This window comes from Dermacentor andersoni, chromosome 2 (genome assembly GCF_023375885.2).
Source record: "Dermacentor andersoni chromosome 2, qqDerAnde1_hic_scaffold, whole genome shotgun sequence".
Taxonomy (NCBI): domain Eukaryota; kingdom Metazoa; phylum Arthropoda; class Arachnida; order Ixodida; family Ixodidae; genus Dermacentor; species Dermacentor andersoni.
In genome coordinates, this window is record NC_092815.1 from 239,304,020 (window position 1) to 239,331,046 (window position 27,027).

The following is a 27,027-nucleotide window of genomic DNA, read 5'->3' on the forward strand; positions in this document are numbered from 1 at the left end:
CAAACGGGACTTATTTTTCATACTACAGAACACGCTTCTGCAGCCAAAGACAGCACAGGCCCGAAGCTCTTCTCAGAATAGATGTAAGAAAGTCATTTGATAATGTTACACACGATCACTTACTTAAATCGCCTTACGGCACTTAATGCGGCGCCAACATGTGCAATTACATACGCAGTTTCCTCACAGGTGGGACAACACGCTTCAAGGCAGGGCAGTCTCTTTCCTTCCCCATCAATATTTTCCGTGGAACTCCTCAAGGATCGATTATATATTCCAACCTCTTTCATCTTTGCATGACAGCGCTATCAAGGCAGCTATCCACAATCCCCAACCTTCACCACACTTTCTAAGCCGACCGTATTACCCTATGGTGCGAAACCGGATCTCCAGGGGACGTCGAAACGACCCTCCAGGAAGGCGTCCACACCATAGTTGACCACTTACACAAAGCCAGACTCCAACCTCTAGCAGAAAAGTCGGAACTTCTCCTCGTGAATCGAAAACAATACCAAAAGAAAACAAACGCCCTGATACAACTCACCCTATCAGGCAAACAGATACCAAAGGTCACATCGTGGCGAATACTCCGATTTATCATAAATCACAACAACAACGTTAATTCTAATGTTATACAATATCAAGAAGATTGCCAAAATCTCACGCACCTAATGCGAAGAATCATTAGCAAAAAACAGGGACTGACAGACGAACAAGGAACACAGCTCGCGACTGCGCTCGTGTATAGTAGACGTCTGTACACCGCCCAATTCCTAACATTGACACACACGCGAACTCGAAAACTTGAATCTTCACTCAACACCCTTTACAAGGCCGCCCTGGGTCTACCGATATACACCTCAAATCATCGCCTTCAACACACGGGCTTCTTTCACACTTTCGCCAACAACACCGAGACAGACAAGTAGCGCGCTTGTCTTTTACGGAGCAAGGATGCAATATTTTGAAACGAGCAGGGATCGCTCCTATCCAGTTTACACCAGTTAGTCAAAGCCCTCTGCTACCACGCAACATTTCATTTCCAAACATACCAAAAAATATGACGCCACACCTACATGACGGTCGACGTCAAGCGCAAGCTAAACATCACCACATAGACAGGAAATGCATCGCGATATACACGGACGCCACACGCTCTAACATGGGGTCATACACGTATGCAAAATATACACCTGGACAGACAGCACCGATCATCCAAACAGCTGGGCCATTTTCCGACCCTCCCAACGTAGCCACTCTGGAAAGTCACGCGATAATATATGCCATACAAGAAGCCTCTTCACTCACTAAGCACCAGTCCAGTAAGATCAACCTGTATACCGACTCCAGCAAAGCCATTCGCAACATACAACACCGACTGCTGGAAACACACCTACATGACATCTTAATAGAATCCTGTAACTGCAAACCGAACATTACAATCACCCTACGTTGGGTGCCTGGTCATGCTGGGATCGAGGGAAATGAGTTGGTTCATCAAACGCCCGCGCAATTAACATCTAGGCGCCCTCGATTCCCTAGCCAAATCCAGCGACAGTGGAAGACGCTGCCACGTACAAAGAGCAAATAGCTGAACACTACAATAACATCAAGGAAAACTGCACTATTTTGCCCCAACCTCATCACTCAACACAGAACAAGCACATGTCCTTCACAAAGTTCAAAAGAACACTCTTCTCACGCCACTAATGCTCTACAACTTCGGTTGGCGTAGCACAGCTCATTGCCGCAACTGTCCGGAGATAAGGGCAGATACAGTGCACATTCTACACTCATGTAGCACTGGCATTACCTCTCCTTATTTTTCTTACCCTTCCCCTCCTTCCTGGAGTGCTTGGCTTCACTCGGAGTCGGAGGATCAGCAACGGGCCTTAGCGGAGCAAGCGCTCTACTTTAGTGGGCCTTAGTGTTGGCCTTAAATAAAGTTTTTTCCTCCTCCTCCCCAGTTCTGTAAATTGCCGCCAGTAGGTATCTAGCGACCAAACGTATTTGTCGCACGATGTTACTAACTCCTGGAGAAACGTGTTCCATGTACGTTAAGGCGTTAGCTTCTGAACGTACAGCCGTCAGCATGCTTAACACGAACGCTCCGCAGCGTGGCCTGGACCAGCTTGGATTGACGCCAGCGCCGCGAAGTGTTGTGCTCTGTTACCTCGGTATGTTTGCAGCGGGTTACGATAGCTGGAGCGCAGCTCGATTTGACTGCTCGTCTTGTCTTTCGCTTGTGCCTGACCGGCGGCTAGAGTGCGCTCACTTGACATGTCCGTTCCGCCACGTTTCGCTCGTGGCTGCGGTATCACACGCATCCAGAAAACACGTTGCGGTTTGCTTATATCGGCAAAGTGAAATGGCGGGCGACAGCTCGCGCACCTTCCGGGTTTGGCCTCAAAGCTGTCGCTTTAAGGAAATGATAAATAGGAAAACGAGAGGAAATGCAGGTTTGTGGCGTTTGTAAAGGTAGGACAGTAAATAATTCTGCAAATCCGGTGGCATAGTTGTTCATGTTCTTCATTTCTTACGAGTATATTCTCTGACAGCGCGCATCGGAGTGCTCTCGCAGGTTAATGCCTGGCTTCCTGTTTAGTCCACGATGCACTGAAGGTCCACGGTCGGGGCGTAAGAGCTGCGCGTGTCCTGAGCAAGAAAGACGCGTGGATGCAATTCAAACTAAACTTTTCATGTCCAGTTATTGGCGAAAAACGCTAAGTGGCTTCTTATCGGACAAGAAACTGGCTTCTTAGGTAACTGGGAGGACTCTGGCCATAGATGCAATGTATCGAAAGGTAGCATCTTATAGCTTATAAGTGCACATAAGGTAACTCGACGCCCCCGACGCGTCTTGGTGACTTACATAGCGGGTTCCCGATTTTATTCACAGTGTCATGCTTGGCCCTTTGCAATGCGCGTTTCCTATATGGCTTTCTCGCTAGTTTTCAAAATGGCGAACTGCAGTTAATATTTTAAATGTCTGTATGCTCCTCTGGAAAAAGATTCGGCAGAGACACTCAAGACTGCTTACGTATGCGAATGCGAAAACATGTCATTTAGAGAAGACATAGATGTTTGGTTGCGGTTTGCGAATTGAGTTTATTAAATGCGATGCATTTCTTCGCGAACCTTTGCCACTTTGACAGTATCTATATATGTATCCAGTCGCCTACGTCCTGGTGCTTTCGTTAACTTGGTAGGCTCCCCGGGCACTGCTTCGCATAACATCGATTCTCACAGGGATCTGCCTGCTTCTTCAGGCGGTCAGTCTTTACTTTTTCGAATTTTAAGCACGACGCACACACACAGACAGGCATGCATGACATGACCCGGAACGTTGTACGACGAACGGTTGCATCACAATTTTAGTGCGAATGGCACCTGCGAGAGCACTCCGCGAGAGCGCTCCGATGCGCGCTGTCAGAGAATATATGAAGAACATGAACAACCATGCCACCGGATTTGTACATTTATTTACTGTCCTACCTTTACAAACGCCACAAAACTGCATTTCCTCTCGTTTTCCTATTTATCATTTCCTTAAAACGCCAGCTGTCGCCCGCCATTTCGCTTTGCCGATATAAGCAAACCACAACGTGTTTTCTGGATGCGCGTGGGACCGCAGCCATGAGCGAAACGTTGTTGAACGGACATGTCAAGTGAGCGCACTCTCATCGCCGGTCAGGCACAAGCGAAAGACAAGACGAGCAGTCAAATCAAGCTGCGCTCCAGCTATCGTAAGCCGCCGCAAACATACCGAGGTAACAGAGCACAACACTTCGCGGCGCTGGTGTCAGTCCAAGCCGGTCTAGGCCACGCTGCGGAGCGTTCGTGTTAAGCGTGCTGACGGCTGTACAGGGGGTTCCATTTTAACGTGTTGACGTTTAACTTAACGTTTCATTTTATCGATAAAGAAAGTAACGTTGGGGCTTGGCGGCTGATAAACGATGCCGATTAGGCAAAAATTATGCAATCTAAGACGACTTCTATATGTGACGAACTGCAATTCAGTGATAGAAAGTCGCACTTCTGCCCGAAAGGTGAAGCATAGATTGCGATAACAAATTATTAGACAGCTATGTGAAGTAAGGATAGTAGCTTTATAGGCTACATAAACTTGTGCACGTTCGCTTACTAACTAAATTAACAAGGATGGTGTCACGCGCACGGAGAACCATGAACACTGCACACTTGAACACCCTTCTTCAAACATGAACACATCTCACTCGATGACCAGAGACACTCGCTGTCAAAATGCTGGCATGAGAAATGGCGGCAGCAGCAGCGAGTGAATTGACCTTTCTGCTACCTCAACGCGAACTAAGCGGCGCGAACACAGCGACACGATGCTATCAGCCCTCGGCACCCCTAGACTCTGTCCCCATCGCAGATCGCTTTCAATATAGGGCGCGCGCTTCCGTGCTTAGCAGCGCCATACGCAGCTGCCGCCGGAGTGTAACGCCGCCTTTTGCCCCTCCTCCGGTGCCTTGTGTGCGATGGAATACAGTGCGCTTCTTCCCCGCTTTCGTCCCTGGCGCGCGCGTGATCGACCCACCATCCTGGGCTCACCCTCGCACGCTTTCACTCGCACACACAACGTATGCACACGGTCACAATGTCACCGCACTTGGACTTTATGTGCAACATCACGGCGACGCTAACGCCGACAAAGACGGGAGAAATGCGCCTGGAGTGTCCATATATTTATGTTGCAATCATAATTCAGCGAATGCTTAGCGTACCCTTCGCAAAAAGTGCAATGCTATCACCACGCGAACATGAGTTGCGCGGATGTTACGTAACCAGGAATGACCCTCTCCTTCCTTTAAGCGAGTTTCCGTAGTTCTAGCATGTCGAATCTGGCACGTGGAATTTTGTTCTCATTTGGGGATAGGATCGTATTGGAAAACATTTATTGGGCTCTAGAAAAGAGATCTTCGTGGCTTCAGACGGCCTCTTCCATCTGCTGATGGATTCTTCTGTCTGCAATCACAGGGTTGGTGCCCTAGTCCAAGGCTCCACTGAGTATGGCCAACCCGCGAGCTCGCTCTACTAGGCGCTTTTGGCCGTTCAAGCTTACGCTGGAAAGCATACTCTCCCACTGTTCCGCACTCGGGTTTTTAATTTTATAGATAGTTGGGGACTCAACATTTTGACAGGCCCATGATATGTGGTATAGATCTGGTTTCTCTCCGCACCATGGGCACTTAGCCTCATACTGTGTAGGGAAAATTTTATTGAGAAGGTTTAGGTTCGGGAAAGTACCCGTCTGCAGTTGTCGCCATGCAACAGCATCCTCTCTGCTTAGATCCTTATCTGGGGGTGGGTACTTCAGTCTGACCCCTTTATAATAATTTAGGATATCTGAGTAGCCCATGGGTACTGACTCGGGTTCCTCAAGGCTGGATGTGTCGGACGCCCGGTTGGTATGCCCTCGAGCTACCCTATCCGCCTCTTGGTTCCCTGTTATGCCAGTGTGCCCTGGTACCCAGATTATGGTATGCTGAACTTTGTTTCCCGGGTCGCGTGAGCAGAGTATGTGGCGTGCTCTGCGCCCAATTCTGCCGTTTGTATAATTACGGCATGCTGCTTGAGAGTCTGTTATTATTGTTAGGAACCTGCCAGATCGATAGCCCTCCAGTGCTGCCAGAGCCACAGCTTCCTCTTCGGCCTCGACTATCGTGCAGTCCTGTAGTGATGCGCTGGTGATCTTGAGGTCCGAATTAACCACCGACGCCACTGCTCTGCTGTTTTGTGTTCCGTCTTTGACGAACGTTGCCGCGTCCGTATACCTTGTGTTGTCCTTGTTCGCCAAGGTTCTCTGCACGTACCTCTTGCTTCTCTACGCGCCTTGTGCAGGTTGCGGTCCATATTCTTGGGTATCGGTGCGACTCGCAGTGTACTGCGATACTTGTCCGGAATGGCCTCGGTACGTTCGATCTCTTGGATCATGTTGCCGCCGCCGTATATTCGCAGGAGCACCTTTCCCGTGGGGGTCTGCATCAACCTACGTACCTGAGAGCATAGTAGTGCTTCTCTTAGTTTACTGAAGGTATTGTGCAGTCCCAGGGCCAGCAGTTTCTCGGTCGATGTGCACTGCGGCAGGTGAAGCGCAGTTTTGTACGCCTTTCGCAGTATGGCGTCCGCTTGTTCTTCTTCTTGCTTGATGCATTTGTGGTAGGGAAAGCTAACACGCTTTGAGAGTTGCTGTGATTTTTCCCGAAAGCCCTCATTCGCGGGGGGTAAACAGTCATATTAGACATCTCTAAGTTAGGATGCCGTCACGTCACGTGAGCTTTTTGATGCAGCTAAGGAGCGTGATTGGACGATAGGAATGACATGGGTGTGCATCGAATTGGGTTTGATGTGTCTGACGTGCCTACAGGTGTTTGAAACACGCCGAGCAGTTAAATATTAGCCTTGTCAGCTAGAGGTAGGATCTCAGTATAGCGGGTGCAATCTGAGCATGTCTTGTTCACTGGATCCATTTCAACTTGCAGCTCCCCTGCTAGAAGGCTCATTCAACAGATCTGAATGGGACAAAATGTTCACTGGGCAGGGAACGATACCATTGCAGCATTTAACCCGTTATTAACCTTTTGGCGGTGAGTTCAAGCATGTGTATTTAAGAATGCCGCACTTCTGAATAAAAATTATAATTAAATAAGAATGCAGCTCGAGCTGCGATTGTAGGATTCTGGTACGCGGTCTCCCTCTCGGCAATGTAATGAGGGAGAACAAAACGATTGAAGTACATGCTACATGCTACATAATCTTTTTTACTAGCATTCTTGGATAACGTTTCGAGCAGAATGGTCACCTCCCACTTGTCACGGATAAAATGAGTCGTCATCGTCCTGCGCAGTGCAGCCAGTTCGGCTGATATTTTTTGACATTATAGACAAGAGGGCTGTGTCCTGCGCAATCAACTGCAACTCACGAACGGAACTGCAGTACTTGAAGTCGCCCCGCACACAGGAACAACTCGTCGTGGACATCAGACGCCTATGTATCAAGTGCATCACGAGATCGTGTTGCAGTGATTACGTACCCGCTACTGTATACAACGCAACGCCTCAACGGCGCACGACTTTCCCACAGAATTCATCCAGATACCGCCCCCTAGAAAGGACACGGTGACTCTGGTATTCGCAGTCGCTTGGCGTTTGCAGTGATGCCCCTGGCGGCACGCATACCATCACCATAGACCCCTGTATAAAACTGATTCGTCTTGTGATTTTTATTGACCCAATCGGAAACTCTAGAATCCACTACTTGTGCTGGCAACACTGTAAAAATAAAAAAAAAGATGGCTACGACGTCCAAGTTCACGGCGACTCTTTCGCTCGATGCTGCTCTCACGCGTTTCTCGTTCGTGGTGCCAAATCGAGGCGTTTCGTCGAAGCCCAAAGGGTCCTTGCCGCCGATTGCTTTGTTTTGATGGGTCGCAAGGATTTCAGAGACAGAACCGCGGAAATCGTCGCGCTGTGCACGAGGACGTCCGGCCTGCCGAGCGATCTGCATCAGATGTTTTTTTTAAAAAAAAGCGCCTTTCAAACAACTCGGAGGTTGAAAAAAAATTGGAGGACGCTTAAGCTTTGTCTTCAAGAGTACAAGGCGATAGCGTTATCGCACCCCGTTCGCACCGCCCAATCATTCGCTCGGCATGCTCTTGAGTCACACAAAGACGAAACGTTCGCCTAAGCAAGTGGAACGAACCAAACTTGGTGTCTCGGAGGGAGAAACGATCTACGCGAGCCAAACGTCGTGATCGGCACGGACAGCCGGGCCGCGACGCGCCATGAAGGCGGACGCGATCATGGGGCTGACGTCTCGATGGGATCGTCCTCGAACTCGCTTGGGAGCACCACGCAGATGCATGACTTCTCGCCAGCAGCACGGCACACTTCGCAGGTGACGGTTTCCCACCAGACGCGCTACGGCGCAGCGATCACGTCAGAGGCGTCCCGCATCGGACGCTGCACCTAGGAATCGCGCTGTGAGCGGAAAGAGGAGCCGCATTGCGCGGGCGAGTGGCGCGCCACCTGTAGGGGCAGCGCCGTACATGTGAGAAGGGGGTCTTCTGTGTTTGCCGCAAGATGGCTCTGCGTGCGCGGCAAGCGCAGAAGTGTAGCGGAAATGTACTTCGCTACGCGTTTAACTGCGACTTGTGTAATTTACATGCTCTTAATTACCGATGTACACCGTAGTATAACTTTCTACGGCACGTTTCTAAGGCATCACCGCATTCACTAGAGGCGCTTTTGTCGCGCTTTGAAGCGTCGAAGTCATGGCTGAGTGGTAGCGTCTGTCTCCGTCTCACACTCCGGAGACCCTGGTTCGGTTCCCACCCAGCCTGTCTTGCAAGTTGTTTTTTATGAATTGCCTTCCGGCATTTTTCACTCACGGCCAACGGCGCAGACGCCGACGACACCGGTTTTTCTGCGACACGAGCTCCTTAACGTTGTCGCGATAAAAGGCGATATTTGTGCGTTGCGGGCATCCAAAAAAGTACAAGCACTTGCTCGCGGCGTTACTCCACTGGTATAGGTACGATACTCGACCATTTTCGACCTTTAGAGGCAACTCCGCACTGCGACTCGTGTTGCAGTTTATCACACACAGCATCCCACAATATATAGGCAGTAACGTCTGTATTCCCTCCAGACGCTGAATACGGCAGTGGCGTAGCCAAAAATTTCGTTCGGGGGCAGTAGCTCGGCCTCCTCCTTATAGAACTTGTCGAGGTATCAAATACATTAATAATAACTGCATTGCCATTGCAAAAGATGCTGCAAACGAATTCTTGAACGCTACACATCGTCAAGTAAAATATGTATTTCTTCATAAATGAATGTACGTGTATGTCTCAAAAATTGTGCTCCAAATAACTTATATCAGCGCTTCCATGTTTGCTGTCTATTTATTACGTAAAGAAAATATCACACGAAGTTCACAATTATATCACTTTGAAACCAGCAAAGCAGTGCATGCCGCTGATGTGAAAATTGTAAAGGCCATGCTGAGAAACAAGTTGAGGACAAATATTTTAATGAAACTTTGTTAACTTCCGTGTATTTCTCTCGTTTGCATCTTTCCCTCTGTGTCATTCAAGTACCTTGTTTACATTTTTGTACATATGCAACGACCAGGGGAAAATCTCAATGACGCTGCCCTTTGTTAGAATGTATTGCGCAGGAGCTGCTGTCATCAGTCGTTTATTGTGAGCAATTGCACCGAAATTAATGTCGCAACAGAGAGCACATATAAAAAGGTGGAGTTTTGCAGAATATGCGAGGGCTAGTGAAATGAAACTCCTTGGGTTGCAGCTTCAGAAAGTCTGTAATTGACTCGTTCACGTCATCGTCCGACACGAATCTGGTTTATTTGAGCTGTTCTTTTCAAATGCTCCGAAATGCGGAAGTCACACTGCGATAGGTCTGGGCTGAATGGCGGATGTTGCAGCGTTTCCCACTTGAACTTTGCCAGTTTTGTGTTAACCACATCAGCGTCGTGGGGACGGGCATTGTCGGGGAGCAAGATGACCGCATTCCTCAATTTTCCACGTCGTTTGTTCTTGATTGCGACACACAGCCATCCGACGTTTCACAATATTGGAAACGATTGATAGTCTCTCCAGATTTAGCAAATGGCCGCTGACAACCAAAAAAAAAAGTCATGAACACCTTTCCGGCAGAAACGACTGCCTTTGCTTTCCTTGAGGGTGTTGAATTCAGATGTTTCCACTGTAAGCTTTGTCGTCGTGTTTCAGGCTCGTAGTAGTGGCACAATGATTCGTCCCCGGTTTCAATTTCAGACAAAAAGTCGTCACTCTCGTTGTGATGTCGGATTAGATGAGTCAAGGCAGCGCCAAACCTCTCCGTCTTCTGGTGGTGGTTCAAAATCTTGGGCATCCATTGCGCACACATGCAAGATCCGAAAACCGACGTGTTCATGAATTATGTGGTGGCCCGAACCGTAACTGATGTTCACACGCACTGCCAATTCATCGATGCTTATCCTCCGTTCTTGTCTAATCAGCATTTGCAATTGTGTTGGGGAGATTGCACGGTGGCTCTGGCATTGTCTTGGATCGTCTTTGCAAGGTTCACGTCCTTTGAACCGTTTTCTCCACCGCTTCACAGTGGCCAATGAAATGCAATGTTCAACGTGCACGGCAGGCATATGGCCACTAATTTCTTTTTGGGAAGCATCTTCAGCTGCCAAAAACCTCACGACACCACGCTGTTAAATTTTGGAGTGTCCATTATGCCACAAAACCAAGTTCAACCCAGTGTACGAGGGCATTAAAGGGCCTCTCACCAGGCCGCATAGCAAATTGTGGTTATACGCTGCAAGTTGTTCGGTGTCCTGTAGGTAGTGTATTGTCGCAAAAAATTTTCAAGTGATCTTATTAATAGCCGAGATAAAAATATTTCAGAACCTCGAACCCATGATTTCAGGAGGCGAACTCCACTGCATAGTGAGACTCTTTCTCCACTCGCCTCGTCGAGCCTCCGCAAGCGAAATTCCTTCCCTGCGTTCCCCCATGCCTGACCTCGAAGATCGCATGACACATACGTCATGCTTTTTCACTTTGCCATTTTTTTTCTTCTCGCTTTTTTTTTTTCGGCGCTGAGCACTTTCGCTGGCCGCGTTGCGCGCGAGCTGTTATCGTTTCGCACAGCGCACGATTTTGCGCGCTGTGCGCAAGGACTCATAACTAGAGGTACAAGAAGTGTTTTAATGACTGGAAAATGTAGAGAGGTCGGCCGGATAATGGAGCATCTGGCCTGCTACTCTACTTAAGGGAAGGGGAAGAGGGGAAGAAAAAGGGTCACAGTGGGGGATGATAGTGGGAGGAGTGAGGTGAAGGCAGTGGCGTAGCAACAGGGGGGGCCGGGGGGCCGTGGGCTCCGGGTGCAAGGGGCCAGTGGGGGGGGGGGGGGGGGGGGGGCGTGTCATTTACGCCTGAAGACACCCCTCTTTCCGCCGGCTTGACTGGGCGCAAATTGCAAAGAATGCTCCGGCATCCAGTAGCCCGAGCTCATGCACCCGATGCGTTGCGCCGCAGAATTGTCGGCTGCAGCTCTATCAACACCGCAAGAAATAATTGCACGAATGTGCGGGCAAAAAAAAATTTAATTCGCGAAATGGTCGCTAAACTGCTCGCCTTAGCGGAACGTTTCATGTGGGGTGCGCTCGTGCTGTGCGTTCATGCTGGGAGCAGGAGTCGCTAAACATACAGTGAGGCGTTGTAAGGCGTTGGGGCTCTTGGGTCCCTCTTCCGTTCAGAACGCGCAGCGAAGACGAACAAAGACAGCAGCAGGAGGGCGGTCAACCAGCGCGCCCGGCGCTCGCGTTTACGGCGAAGCGTTCGTTGAGAGCGACGTTGCATAAGTGGGGCCGTCAAAAGTCGCGAATGGGATTCTCTGGATCGTCTTCAGACTCGCTTCGGCCGAAGAGTTTGGCGGCGTATGACTCGACAGGCTGTAGTCGCGGGCCCGCCGCGATGTCCGGCTCGCTTTTACTTCCCCTCTCCCGCTCGCTCCGAGAAGCCGCTGCGAAACCTGCCGTTATGTTTCACGCTTTCCTTCTTACCCTCGAAAGTTTCAGAAAACTGTTGTTGTTGTGTGACTTCATGTCACAAATACAGTGTCTGTGTCAGCTGCACAGAATTTTATAAAAAAAAAAGGTGAATTTTGTAAGGATATTTCCCGGTCGAGATTCTATGAAGTTATGTCTTCTTGTGATTACTAGAAACTCGGTAGCGCCAAAAATATGGCAGATAAGTAATAACCATATCCTTAATAATCCCGTAATTAGTACTTATAGAGGAAGCGCTTCAATTCGAGAATTGAGGACTCAAAGTCATATTATTAACTCAACAAAAACTTAAACAAAATCGTTTTGGGTGCTACAACCTACAGTACTTTGGCACTGCGGGCGGCACCCAATATATGGCAGAAGCGAAAGAAATATGAAATAGTGGACCAGTGACGTTGATCCCTTAATCCTCTCCATTGAGAGTGCAGAGCAACAGTAGTGCAAGCTTTCGCTGGCACGGGCTTCATCGCGGCCTTTTCTTTATTTTTTTATGGTGACGCCAAGAATTGACGCGAAGCGTGCTCTATTCTGTTCCCAATCTTGCGGTGGTACCGCAGCTCGGATAATCACGTTTGTCCGTATAGCAGCAAATGAAAACAAGGCTTTATTGATCAGAATGAAGAGAACTCGTAATTGTCATAGCATTGGCGCCTGCGCAGCGGGGAGGCAGGTAGCGTTTTCTAATAGAGTGGAGAAATCAGCGCCACTGACAAACAATTTAATTTTCGTTTTCGTTTAGGGCTGCCCACAGACAAAATACTGCGTGCCATAGTACCTACGACGATTTTTGTGAAGTTGTTGTTGGGCAAGATATGAATGTCGGGCTTCAATTTTGCAAAAACAATATTGCCGCTAAAATTGGTAATTAAAACTTTATTATAAAGATATCTTTTATTACTTGTGACGTGAGACATATTTTCCATGATGCCGCATTTGTATTGGCTGCCAAGCCTTACAGTCTGACAGAAGATGTGCACATGAGCTTATCACACGTTATCAGTGCAGGACCCTGTGTTATTTGGCGCAGGAAAAACAGCGTGTATATTTGCTGCATTCGCGATCTCTGGGAAAAACAGCAAAGGAGAGAAGGACCCGGGGAACGTGCTCGGTATCCAAGGCGGCTGTACTAGAGCTGAAACCCAGAAATTGTCGATATCGTCGCCTTCCTAGACTACATCAGTGGTGTGTGTGTGTGTGTGGGGGGGGGGGTGACAGAAGACCTATGGGCCCCGGGTGCCAGACGACCTAGCTACGCCACTGGGTGAAGGACACGTTACACAACTGGTATCACAGGCGTGAGTCCAGGCCCGTGTCACCTAGGAAACGTGAAAGAGCACGCATTGTCTCTGTCGTCTGCTAACTCTGTGGCCATGCGCCTAGCAAGAGGTCCTCCGACAGTCGTCTATTGTGTAAATGCCTCAAGGTATCTGCCATTGTCAGTCTTTCGCGCGCATACTCAGGGCACACCACGAGCACATGGTCTACAGCGCCACACACTGAACAATCGGAGGAGTCTGTCCGTCCAATAATGTGCCAATATTTGCGCGTGAAGGCGACGCCTAATCGCAGCCTGTGTATCATGCATGTATGAGGGCGAGGAATACCACGCAGGATAGGAAATTTCATATCGGCATCCAGCCTTTTAAGGCGGATGTCACGAGCGTCTGGCTGGGCCCAGTATCTTCTCGTCGCACTCTTCACTAATTCCGACAGGAGGCATGTGATGTCCGGTCTGGAGAATGGCACTACAGTTCGCAGGCCATTGCTGCGGGCGCGCCTTGCTGCAGCATCGGCCATCTCATTACCGTTGAGCCCACAGTGTCCCGGGATCCATTGGAACACTATGCGGCGGTGTTTTTCTTGAGCGCATGAAAGTAGTTCGGTGATCTGCAGTGCCACAACCTGATATGCGGTGTGGCGCAGGAAGCATCCCAAGATTTGCAGCGCGGGTTCTGAGTCCGTGAAACTGCACCACTCTTGAGGTATTTCCCCGCAGATGTGGCGAATCACTTCCCGAATAGCCAAAAGCTCTGCAGCGGTTGATGTAGAATTATGGTCTAATACGAAACCTCGAGTCATCTGTTGGGCTGGTATCACCACAGCTGCTGTCGATGCCTTTGGTGACGCGGAGTCGTCTGTGTAAACATGAACATATGTCTGGTATTCTGACCAGATGTACGCGAGAGCAAGTTGTTGTAGTCCACTGACGGGAACCAATGATTTCTTTAGTACGCCGGGGACATGTACGCATACGGAAGGTTGAACCGTCACCCACAGTGGTTTGACGGGGTGATATGGAAGGGCATAGCCTGATGTTATGGTGGGGTAGATGTCAGCGGAGTGCACTTGTGAATCTGCTGTCCGGCCGCTCATGTAGAACCGACGTCAATAGATGGCAATGGTTTCGTGCGCCAGTAAGCGTAAATACACACGAAGTGGTTCGTGGGACAGGTATATCGATAATGGGCATACGCGGGCTTCCTCAATTGCGCCTTTGTTGGAGGCACGCCGAGGCGATCCGAGGCATATCTTGAGTGCCAGCGCTTGAACGCTTTCTAATGTACATAAGCAGGAAATTCTCAAGTTTGAGAGTATCGGAAGGCTATATCGAATGTAGCCTACGAAAAGAGACTGATAATGTCTTAGTAATGAGCCTTCCATGACTAGCGGTATAATTCAGTGCTACACGAATACTGAGGCAGAACAAGCGGATCGCAGAACATGATCACGCGCTGGAATACGATAGAAAATGGCATAGTTTCGGTACATGTGCATGTGACCGCATGACCGTGGGAACAAGCAGACGAAGCGCAAGTACATCTCTCTTGCTTCGGTGCGAAGTAAAGCAAAAAATACACAGGCATTCCGTTTGTGTGTTTTATTATTTCTCTAAACTTCAATTCGTCAATTCAACTGATCGCACTGATAACAGATGTTGTCTTGAATAATTCTTGAAGTCAAGTGTCACCATGAGCGATGTCACAATGCGGACACCAGTACGTAGGCGCAGGTACACGAGTACGTCATCCTCCGGCTTAGAGCGCGGCGGCCGCGAGGAGAAGGAAAAACGGCGTTCGTTTTGAAATTTCAGATCTTTCTGCGGCGCGTAGCAATGTAATATTTTGCAGACACGATCGTTATCGCGCAATGTATGCTCTGCGCTTGTCTGCTCAAGATGGCCAGACCTGGTGAGGGGCCCTTTAAAGAACCTTTATCCTCACATCTGCGTGTCACTTTTTGTAAATGACAGATGACTCTGTGCCACGCGCATGCCTCGCACATAATGAACTGAACCATTATTGAGCGGGGTGGGTAGGCTCCCTTTTATTCGACTCGCCCTCGTACATTAGAAATGCCCCGCAGGGGCGTCTGCTCAAGCAGGCGTTTGGTGTGTTGCGACACCACGTACCCGAGCACGCGAGGGTTGGACCCTCCCGCGTGTAGCCGTGCGCGGCTTAGCCGTGTCCGGGGAAAAGGGGATCCTTGGGATTGAGCCGATGCTGAGTGTCAGGACCTTTAAGGCCCCTCAGCGGAGGCAACACATCCCTTTGGTCTCGGCTTCACGTAGACGGCACCCCCGGATTGACCCACCCGGGGGAAATCGGTAGTTGCCTTTTCCTGTCTCTCTCTCCCTCCAGCCTTCGTCTTTCTCTCACTTTTCATCTTTCCTGTCTTCTCCTAGCTTCCGTTTACTTCAATTTTTCCAGGCAGCAAGGGTTAACCTTGTGTGAATAACCAACCTAGGTTATCTCATATTTGGTTATAGTGATAACGTACAGCTGGCGTTTGCAGGACCTGTTCTTACAGTCCCTGTAACGTCCCCTTGTAGGGCTCCACGGTGGGTGGTTGGCGTTATTGCCGAAAATTACATTAATCTATGGCTAGTTCCTTCCCTCCCCTCCCAGATCGCCCTCAGAAAAGAGGGCGCACCGAAGATGTATTTCAGTTTTTTGGACGACAAAGACCCAACTTCCCACGATTTCACGTCATTCATTCGGAAAAGTCAGATAAACAAGTACGCACAATCTCCCCATTTCTAGTTTCGAAGTCTTTAACTGAGGCTCTTGGTCCAGGTTACAAGGCATCAAGGATGGCAAGTGGAGATCTCCTTTTGGAGCTCCGTGACCTGAAACAATACGAAAAGCTACCCAATTTAGTGTCTTTTGGAAATTTTCAAGTGACAGTGACTCCGCACCGCACTATGAACACTACACGCGGCGTTGTCTCAGATGATGACCTGCTTCAGCTGACAGAGGCAGAGCTCCTAGAGGGCTTCAACGAGCAAAATGTTGTTAATGTGAAAAGAATAAAGATGACGCGCGATGGTAAAGAAATTGCGACCAAACACCTAATTCTCACCTTCAATTCAAGTGTCCTGCCCGAATCAATCGAGGCCGGGTACATAAAGCTCCGTGTCAGGCCTTACGTCCCCAATCCACTCCAATGTTTCAAATGTCAGCGCTTCGGCCACAGCTCGCAGAGCTGCCGCGGCCGCCAAACTTGTGCTAAATGCAGTGCCAAAGAACACACCACTGAAACTTGTGAGAACGCTCTCCACAGTGTAAACTGTGATGGGGAGCACGCCACGTACTCGCGGTCGTGCCCATCCTGGAAGAAAGAAAAAGAAATCGTAACGATCAAAGTGAAAGAAAATATCTCATTTAAGGAGGCACGCAGGCGGGTTGCATACCTGCCAAAGAAAAGCTTTGCCGAAGTGGCGCGTCAGGGGGCAGCGTAACAACGGCCTCCGGCGGCTGTCCGACCCACAAACAGTGAGTCGGCAGTTACGCCGTCTGCCCCCACGGTGGTTGCAGCTAGCGCTGCTCCGCCAACCGAGCAGAAGGGACCTTCTACCCCGAAGGTGGGCGCAGCCGAGGCTGCTCCAACCCCCCCGGCCCCTTCCAGCGCTGGCAACAGCCGGCGCAGCCAAATCCCTCAGGGAGCCCCATCGACCTCCGGGCTGGTGGGCGCAGGGGTCTTGCCCTCCAAGGCGGGACTCACCCTGAAAACTTCTCGCTCGCAAGAGCACATGTCCGGAGCCTCACTAGAGGCAATGGACACAACACCTATCCTCAAGGCGCACCAAGCGCCTAAGGAGCGGCGAGGCTCCCTCGAACGCTCCAGAAAGGGCAAAACTCCCGTTACAGGGCCTCGAAAGGGCTCTGTAATTTTATCTCTGTAATTTTCATAATCACTACTTCTGTTTCTGTACACACAGCACCCACTGACCTCCAATATGGATACACAAATAATTCAATGGAACGTCAGAGGTCTTCTTAGGAACCTTGATGATGTGCAAGAGCTTATCCAAAAATACAATCCAACAGTGCTGTGTCTACAGGAAACACACCTAAAACCACAACATACAAACTTTCTCCGACCGTATGTCAAGTTTCGCAAAGATCGCGATGATGCAGTCGTATCATCAGGCGGTGTTGCCATTTTGGTTCGTAAAAGTATTTCCTGTCAGCGTTTACAGCTACAAACGCCACTTGAAGCAGTGGCGGTTCGAGCTGTTCTTCTAAAAAAACTCGTCACGATTTGCTCGCTTTACTTACCCCCACACTACAAATCAAACAAACATGAATTTCAGTCATTTATAGACGAATTGCCAGAACCTTATGTTGTTCTTGGCGATTTCAATGCGCACAGCTCCCTGTGGGGCGACTCTCGTATAGATGCGCGAGGTCGTCTTGTTGAACAGTTCCTTTTTTCTTGTGGTGCGTGCCTTCTGAATGAGAAGGAACCCACATATTACTCTCTAGCAAACAGAACCTTTTCTTCAATCGATCTCAGCATAGTCTCTCCTTCTATTCTGCCCGAACTCGAATGGGCAGTTACAAAGAACCCTTACGGAAGCGATCACTTCCCCATACTAATACGAACACCTCAAGAAAACGAATATCCACCACAGGCACCTCGGTGGAAGATTGAGACAGCTGATTGGGACAAATTCGGAACTCTTACTGGTATCTCATGGCATGACATCTCCTCGTTAGAAATTGATGCAGCTGTGGAGTATTTTACAGCCTTTATAATAGATGCCGCATCTAACTGCATATCACAAGTAAATGGCCTGTCGTGCAAACGGCGTGTCCCGTGGTGGACCGACGATTGTAGGATCGCACTTAAAAAACAGAACAAAGCGTAGGGTTTGCTACGCGCTTCTCCCACTGCAGAAAATCTTATCCACTTTAAAAAAGTAAAATCCGAAGGCAGGTGAACCCGCCGACAGGCCAGAAGAGAAAGCTGGCAGAAGTTTTTATCGGGCATCAACTCGTACACAGATGAGGCCAAAGTCTGGAACAGGGTTATTAGGATTATAGGGCGACAAGCACAATCACTCCCTCTGGTAAACACACGAGGCCATACCCTGCAAGATCAGGCAGACTCACTTGGGGAGCACTTTGAGAGCGTCTCGAGCTCAACCCATTATTCTCAGTCCTTTCTCAAATATAAACAAACAGAAGAATGTAAGCCAATAATTAGAAAATCCAGACAGAATGAACCCTATAACCGGCCTTTCAGTATTGCCGAGCTGAGAGCTGCCTTGAATACATGCAAAAGCACTGCACCGGGACCTGACAGAGTCATGTATGACATGATCAGAAACTTACATACTGACACGCAATTTACACTACTTACACTTTTCAACACTCTGTGGGCTGCGGGATACCTGCCATCTACATGGAAAGAGGCGATTGTGGTTCCTGTCCTGAAGCAGGGAAAAGACCCCTCCTTAGCAGCAAGTTATCGTCCGATAGCTCTCACCAATTGTCTGTGTAAGCTCTTTGAAAAAATGATTAATCGCAGACTCGTACATTTCCTTGAACTCAACAATATACTCGATCTCTATCAGTGTGGCTTCAGACAAGGGCGGTCAACAACCGATCTCCTTGTGCGCATTGAAGGAAATATCCGCGATGAATTTGCACATAAACAGTATTTCCTATCGATATTCCTTGACATGGAAAAAGCTTATGACACGGCATGGCGTTACGGGATTTTGCGAGACCTGTCGGAAATGGGCATCCGTGGAAATATGCTGAACATAATCGAAAGCTATCTGTCAAATCGTACCTTCCGTGTAAAAGTCGGTAATGCACTGTCACGTCCTTTTACGCAGGAAACTGGTGTACCCCAGGGAGGCGTGCTTAGCTGCACTCTCTTTATCGTTAAGATGAATACACTTCGTTCTTCACTGCCCCCAGCCATTTTTTATTCCGTCTACGTGGACGATATACAGATAGGCTTCAAATCGTGCAACTTTACAGTATGTGAAAGACAGGTACAGCAGGGCTTAAACAAGGTGTCCAAGTGGGCAGACCAAAATGGATTTAGAATTAACCCGCACACAAGTACTTGCGTTCTCTTCACAAGAAAGAGAGGCCTGGTACCTGATCCCTGTGTAGAACTGGGTGGACAGCAAATTCCTGTTAACAAAGAACACAAATTTCTAGGTGTTATCCTTGACTCCAAGCTTACCTTCATTTCACACATAAGATGTCTTAAAGCAAAATGTCTAAAAACCATGAACTTACTTAAAGTTCTATCCCACACTACATGGGGTAGCGACAGGAGGTGCCTGTTGAATCTTTACAGGAGCCTAGTTAGATCACGGTTAGATTATGGTGCCTTAGTATATCACTCTGCTGCACCGAGTGCGCTAAAAATGTTAGACCCCGTTCATCATCTGGGTATCTGCCTCGCCACTGGCGCATTTAGAACAAGCCCCGTCGAAAGTCTATATGCAGAGTCAGACGAGTGGTCACTACATATTCAGAGAACATACATCAGCTTCACCTACTTTCTTAAAGTGCGCTCTAATAAGGAACATCCGTGTTTCACGACAGTAAACGACTTCACGTGTGAAACACTCTTCCGTAACAGACCCTCCATGAGACTTCCTTTGTCGCTGCGTGTAAGGGAACTTAGTGAAGAAATGGATGTTCCAGTTCTCGAACATCGGTTAATGGCTCCTGCTAATCTATTACCGCCCTGGGAGTGGCAGATGATAGAATGTGACACATCCTTTGTAGAGGTCTCGAAGCACGCTCTTGAGCTTGAAATTGCTATGCATTTCCGAGAGCTTCAATCGAAGTACTCCTGCTACGAATATTACACAGACGCGTCCAAATCCCATGCTGGCGTATCCTACGCTGCTGTTGGTCACTCTCTTTCTGAATCTGACGTGCTGAACCCCTTAACGAGTATCTTCACTGCAGAAACATATGCCGTACTGTCTGCAGTAAAACATATAAATAAATTAAAACTCGACAGAGCAATAGTATTTACAGACTCGTTAAGCCTTGTAAAAGCGCTGAACTCTTTACAAAAGCATACAAATCCTGTTTTCATAGAACTTTACTCGCTCTTATGCAATATTTATCTAACACACAGACACGTAGTAATATGCTGGGTGCCTGGCCATAGAGGAATCGAGGGAAATGTGCTTGCTGACGAGATGGCCAAATCAATGGCATCGCAGGGTATTGGTTCTGCTGCAGTCCCTGCCACAGACATGAAACCTTTCCTCAGAAACAAACTGCGAAGGCACTGGCAACGCTTGTGGGACGCAGAAACGAGCAATAAGCTTCACGTAATTAAGCCTAAGTTAGGTTTCTGGCAGCCAACAACGAAAACACGAAGAACAGACGTCCTATTCACTAGACTGAGAATAGGACACACATTTGGCACTCACAATTTTCTCTTGACCGGTAACGAGCCTCCAACCTGTGGTAGATGTGGTGACCGGCTGACCGTCCTCCATGTCTTCCTGGAGTGCCGGGAAGCCGAAAGAGACAGGAGGAAACGTTTCCCGTTTGCATACCGCCATTGTATTCCCCTGCATCCGGCTATGTTTCTTGGTGAAGAACCGCTTTTTAATACCAAAGCAGTCCTCGCTTTCTTAAAAGATGTTGTACTACATGTTACAAGCCCATTCATTTCTTAGCGCATCCTCTTTCCAGAGGATATCGCTAGGATAGATTCTCTGTATAGCACATGCCTCTAGGCCCTTGCGTTTCAAGGGCCCCGGTGAGGCAGTAGTGCTCTAGACAATATTATACATCTAGACAATCACATATTTTATATATTGCATCATCCTTTCTCAATTCATTTTTATGTTCATAGTACACGCCAATAGTCATTCCCATAATTTTATTACTTGTACATTTTATGGAATTTGCATCAACTCTTCTAGGCCCCTTTACAGCCACGGCGCATTAAGACCATAAAACCCATCAGGCACTGCGAACTCATTAATCATTAGCATGGCGCTCTTTGGCCACATCTGGCCCTTGCGCCATTAAACATCAAATATTCATTCATTCATTACATTAGAAATGCGAAGATAGAATGGAATAAACAAATGCGAAGACACCGCTTGATAAAGGGCAAAAAAGTGCCACTGGAAACAAAGTTCACTGCACCTATACACAAAACCTCGCAACAAGATATTTAAATATACATATAAGGCTCCAATAAATCTACGTATCTAAGAAAAGGTCACTGTATATGATGCGTCAAACAAGGCAAATAAACATCTTGTGCAACAACAGATTCGCAGATCACAGCCCCCCTCGCTCCACTCTCCCTGATGTATCCCGCGTCACAGGAGGCAGTGCACTTCCTCCCTGCTTTTCTCCCGTGCGCACACAATACTGAGAAACCATCGTCGGCTTACCCATGCCACCCCTCCCCCTCCCTTACGCTTTCACTCGCACATACGGCAGGCGACGCGCGGTCACGATGTTATCGTCCTTGGACTTTATACGGAACATGAGAGCGACGTCGACGGCAGGAATGCGCCTAGAGTGTCTATATAATTGCTATTGCAACAATATAATGAGAGTATCCGGCAACTGAAGCATCCCGTGGCCCATTACCTTGCGCAAAAAAAAGAAGTAATAAAATTTAACTTTCACCATGCGACAATTTGCTGGGCCGGAGCAATGCCCTTTTTTCTTTTGTGGTGCAGGAGCACGGAAATGAAAATAAAAAAAAAACACGCAAGGAAAGCATGTTGGCCATAATCGAATGCCTAGTTTGGGCACCTAATGTGGCCGCCGAAGGAATATCGAACAAAGCGTGAGACGCTTGGTCCACAGAGAACTACAGGCGTACTGCTCAGTATTATACACCGGCGAGACCAAATTTTGCTGGGAGGTTGCGCGCAAGCGAACGCGTTTAATCCATCGAGTCCCCGCAGTGATGGCGGCGAGCGACCATGCATTGTTTATTTTTCTTGTCTGCTATCCAGAAAGTGTCGAAAACTATGCCAGGCGAAAATTCACTCGGCCAGAGAAAAACAAACGCGCATCGAAGTGCGCCGTGCGTTGTTTGGGGCAACACGAGAAAAACGTATGCGCTCTGGCTGGTCCCGGCAGCCCGCGGGTAGCGAGAAAAAAAAGAAAGGAAAATTGGAGAGGCTTAATGTGTCCTCGCGAATAGAAGTAAAAGTAGAATAATGAATAAGATCGTAGTCACCTTTGCTGGCTTTAGTGTCTTGACATGGATGCTTTGGGGCAGGTGAACAAAATGTTGATATTCTTTTCTGTGACATAACGGCAAAAATGAACCACCAGAACGCTTCGTCTCATCGCACCTCGCTGCGTGCTTAATCAACTTGTCTGATAGCATGTTCATTAGACTTGTCTCGCTGTATGATCCTATCTACGACTTTAGGAAAGTCAATGAACCTTTGGCGTCAAATGTTTTAAGAACATTATACCCACAAAGTTCCGGAGTGGAAAATCTAAAGCACGACTTTGGAAATGTCAGTGCACCTTTCGCATCAAAAGTTTATGAGAACTTTATACCCATAAAGTTTCAGAACTGAAATCTGCGCACTACGTAGATACCGTGGCCTTCGCGAGATGCCGCGACGAGACTGCTCGCCATCAAAACGCCCTTGAAACTTCGTGCTCTCATGCCGGAGCTCCTTGCGTTACGGTATGTGACTCCCGGTGCATGGGCGTTGCCGTGAAATGGCAAATTGCCATAGGCGTTGCCGCTGACGCTGAAATGCCTTTTCGAGCGTGAAAAGGACATTCTAGACAAAATCCAGCATGATTTTCGGCGCCGGGGGTTGTTTTGGTCGGCGGCCCACGATGGCACGAAAACTTTTCGGGGGGGGGGGGGGGGGGCTAAAGCCCCATAAGCCTATCCCCCCCCTGGTTACGCCTATTGAATACGAATATTCTGAACTGAGGTTAAGACCTGTAATATTTCCTGGTCAGTGTGTCTTGGGGATAAAAAAAACATGACAGTTCCGTTTGTTAGTCGGGGCCGCACCTTCTTTTTGTAGTTAGCTGCTATGTGTAATAAGGTCGTCTACGTCCAACGACTGGTGCTCGTTCATGCTCGCAGTACGCAGTGTTCAAGGTAGGGCTTCAGCTTGCGAACACAGCAGACAAAGGCCGCCCGTAGAAATTCTCGAACGGAAGGGAATAACAACCAATCGGTTGAGTTGCTTCCAACTGGTTTCCAAAATTTGCGGGGGTTTTCGTGTGGGCAAGGTCACTTGTATTAGTGCAAATGAATGATTCGGAAACCAACTGAACTAGTTGTAATGGAATTACTAGCTATGTGCACAGTGTGGGAAAGCAAACTAGCGGCGCTGGGTGCACTCCATAGCTCTAACGAGCGCTGTTTGCCGTTGCTGTGCACTGTGCACGCACTGTGCTGCACATGCCAGTGATTTTGGCTTCCTTCGTGCGAATTCTGATGCCCCTGTAGTGCAGCCGCTATTTTGTAGCGATGCCTTATGCCTTATTCTATGCTATTCTTATCATCCACCACACAGGGCCGCCTGATCCCGTTGATAATGTGGGCAGACCGTCGCTCTGACCACTGGCCAAGCGCGAAAAGCCGGAAAAAGCATAGAATGGGAAAAGGCATCGTCACAAAATACCGGCCCAGTTATCGAATTTTCTTTTGTGGGGTGTCTTGTTACGGAAGTCTGAAGAATGCAAGAATGGGATTGCCTTGCATCTAGTGGCTTTCACACATCTGCTATTTGAAGGATCTCGTGGCTGTAAATTTGACTGTTGTGAAAGAAAGCATGGATGGCATTGCTTCTGGGAGACTTGTGCATAATGCGGCTATATTGCGTACGTGATTGTTGCTCGCAAGCACCAAAGTCAATTCCCTTGGACTACGTTGCAATACTTTGACGTAATTGTTCTGCGGCAACCCACGAGGTGGAGAGAAGTAATAAGGGTAAATGAGACATCCACCTAAATGCAGCGAAGTGCTACAAAGAAAACCCATACGGGTTCCTCGAAAGAAAAGCCTCGCAGTTGAAGAAGAATTCGTCCTGGTTCGCGACTCAAACCGGGTCTACCGACTCCCGGGGCGGCCGCTCTACCATCCAAGCTAACCAGGCGGCTAGTAGTAGATGGCAGGGCGAAGTCGAATTTGTCAACAACTCGAGGCAAAGGCAAGAGTGACCAGGACGAATTTTTCTTCAACTGCGAGGCTTTTCTTTCGAGCAACACGTATGAGTTTCCTTTGTAGCACTTAGCTACGTTTGGGTGGACCTCTCATTTCCCCCTTATTAAATAGGTTACAATACGTACGAAACGTTGTCAGGCTGCACAAGTTTTCTCGTAGAAAAAAAGTCGTAAAAGGATTGCACCTTAATGAACATGCCGCTGAAGAACGCTGTACGCCAGTAGATAAGTAGAATGTGAGCGGTCATTGCAGCTTTATGTGCTCTCTGTATACACGATGCGTCAGAAGAAATGTCGCTACCTGCGTTGTTGCTGCGGTCAGCCTGTCCGGGCATCCGGTATTGCGTAAATGGTAATACATTTCCGGACAAGGTAAAACTGCACAGCCGTATTTGCGTCATCGTGCTGAGGCTTGGTATTAACGTTCTTGCAATTATATGGCGACCCGCTAGCTGGACAGCAAACAGAGCAGCGACTCCCATCAATTACAATAACGACAAGCAAAAACCGCCGATAGCGCAGCGTATAAACAACTTTCATGATCAGCACCTAAAGCAACCCCAGTAAATTGTTTCGAAATTCATATATTATACTTTGAGATACTTCGAGCAAGAAAGGCACATTTTGAGACACTAACAGACATTTCATTCAAATCAAACAATGTTGGTCGGAGTTACGAAATTTCCAAGCAAACATTATTGTGCCTGCGCGTTTGTTGCTCATTACATAGATCTATAACAAGAAATTTGCAAATGTATTGGAGTATCTTAAGATACAAATGGAAAGTATCGTATCGATTGCGGTAGTATTGCGGTAGTGTCTTATATTTGTATCTCAAATACACGTTGACCATGTATCTTGTATCGTATCATGATACCGTTGCAAAGTATCTTTGCCCAGCCCTGGGCCACGGCTAACTGTGGTGCTACCTCGACTGCGCAGGATCCCGTGGAGTACAAGACTGGCTTCGGTATTCTGCAGCCCAAGGAGCTCATCGTGGGCGTCAGGCAAAGGGACCGCTAGTCGGCGCTAGTCGCTCGGTGGCTCAGAAAGTCGACACACCTGGCGCTGGAATCTGCGGAGATGTTTCAGTGCTCCTGTTAAAATGTGACGCTCTAATGAGCTAAAGATGGCCGGGCGTGGCTTGTTTACTGTTGCACAGGAACACCGAACTAAGCTAACACCTTGGCCATTGTAGTTGTGTTCTTCTACTGAAATCCGAGCTTCTCCTTCTTAACTGCTCCTCATACCAGCGCTCCCACAACGCCCTAATCTCCATCCATCTTTCCGGCTCTCATATTCCTATTTTCCCCCACTTCTTGGCTTCCCGTTGCATGCAGCCAAGAATGTGCAAGCCCTCCACCACGCTGTCAGCACCTGTCACTCGGTAACTCACCTCCTGCGGCGCGTGGTCACTCGGCGCTCGGGCCTCCACGAGGCTCATGCGTGCCGAGTTGCCCATGCGCTCGCCCTCAACAAGTTCCTGTACTTTGTGCCTTACGTTTCCTTCACCCACACTCAGCTTAACACCCTCGAGGTCGCCCTCGTGGGCCCGTACATACAAGGCAGCTCTCAACCTCCCTGTCAAGACTTCTACTGCTAAGCTCTTTGCCATAGGACTCTTCCATCTTCTTCGTTCTCTTCTCTCTCTCCACCGTGACTCCCAGCTTGCCCGGCTTTCTCTTACCCGTCAGGGTCAGTGGTTACTGACCCAGGCGGGTATCTCCCATTCCCGTTTTCACTTTTACCTCTCCAAAATCCACCCCGGCTCCCAATCTCCGCATCCTCCCCCTCCCGTCCAATATGTCCCCTGTCCTGTATGCCGGCCGTCGTCACGCGGCCGCACAGCATCATTCCCCCCTCTTTACTACCCAGGGAGTAGCCTACACGGATGCCTCTTTCATAGCTCCTCGAGGTTCCTGCGGCTACGCAATCACCATCCCCATCTCCCAGCACCTGAAACTCACACGAGTGGGCCGTACCTACACCCTCCGGACGCACTCTCTCTCGATGTCCTTGCCATTGTACATGCCCTACAATCATTTCCCTCTCTTCCCTCGCTCCCAGAGTACACAATATACACCGACTCCCAAGCCGCCATTCACCACATACAAAACCGCGCCCTACCCCATTCACTCCAACAGGAGGTCGAACGAGCAGCCTCCGCACTTCAACCTTCCACCGTTTTCCTCCGCTGGGTACCTGGGCATTCGGGGGTTGACGGCAATGAGCTGGCCCATCAACTCGCCCGTGACGTTTTTCACCGGGCACCGTTGATCCCCTGGTCCAGGCCCTCGGAGGATTCTGGGGGACTCTCCCTGCGCCGCACTATCAATGAAGTTTACCTCCAGTTCCGTCTCGACAAGCACCTCTACCCTCCCCCTCATCCATCACTCACTGTGCCGGAGGCTCGCCTTCTGCGGCACATCCAAATGAATGCACTGGTTACCCCTTCCCACCTCTTTCTCTATCGCTATCGCTCCGACCCCTCCTGTCCCAACTGCCCCTCTACTTATGCAGACCTATTCCATTGCCTATTCTACTGTCTGGCTGCTCAGCAATCAAGTTCCTATCCTCCCCCTTCCCTTTCCATCACCACCTCGCTCGACTGGCTTGACGCTGAAAGTAAAGAAGAGCAGCGTCGACTTGCAACCGTCGACCTGTCGATATGCTCGGCCTGTAATTTTGGGCTGAATAAAAGTCTTATACTACTACTACTACTACTTCTACTGCACCGACACTTTTTGTTTCTTTGTTTTATTTCTGTTGTACTTTGCTGTGTAAGAAAAAAAACGTACAATATGTAGTTCAGTTTGGCACTCACAGTCCACGTATTTTTCTGAAAGAGCACCTGCCATCTTATTATTGCTAGTTGTATTTGCTCATGGTGTTTTCTTGACAGTTGATGAGAGAGTAGTTTGCCATTGCTTTCCTCCTTGCGGCGTCCAGCCGCTAA

The 27,027-nt window shown here is 48.7% G+C and overlaps 1 protein-coding gene across 1 annotated transcript in view; it reads left to right on the forward strand.

The window, feature by feature from the left end:
• The window catches only part of LOC126539901 (cytochrome P450 3A24-like), a 94,075-nt gene extending 67,287 nt beyond the window's left edge, over positions 1–26,788 (forward strand). Inside the window, exon 14 of the mRNA XM_050186715.3 lies at positions 25,014–26,788. Coding sequence (XP_050042672.1) covers positions 25,014–25,094 — 81 coding nt within the window. The 3' untranslated portion in view covers positions 25,095–26,788. The remainder of the gene's footprint in view (positions 1–25,013) is intronic.
• The last annotated feature ends 239 nt before the right edge of the window (positions 26,789–27,027 follow it).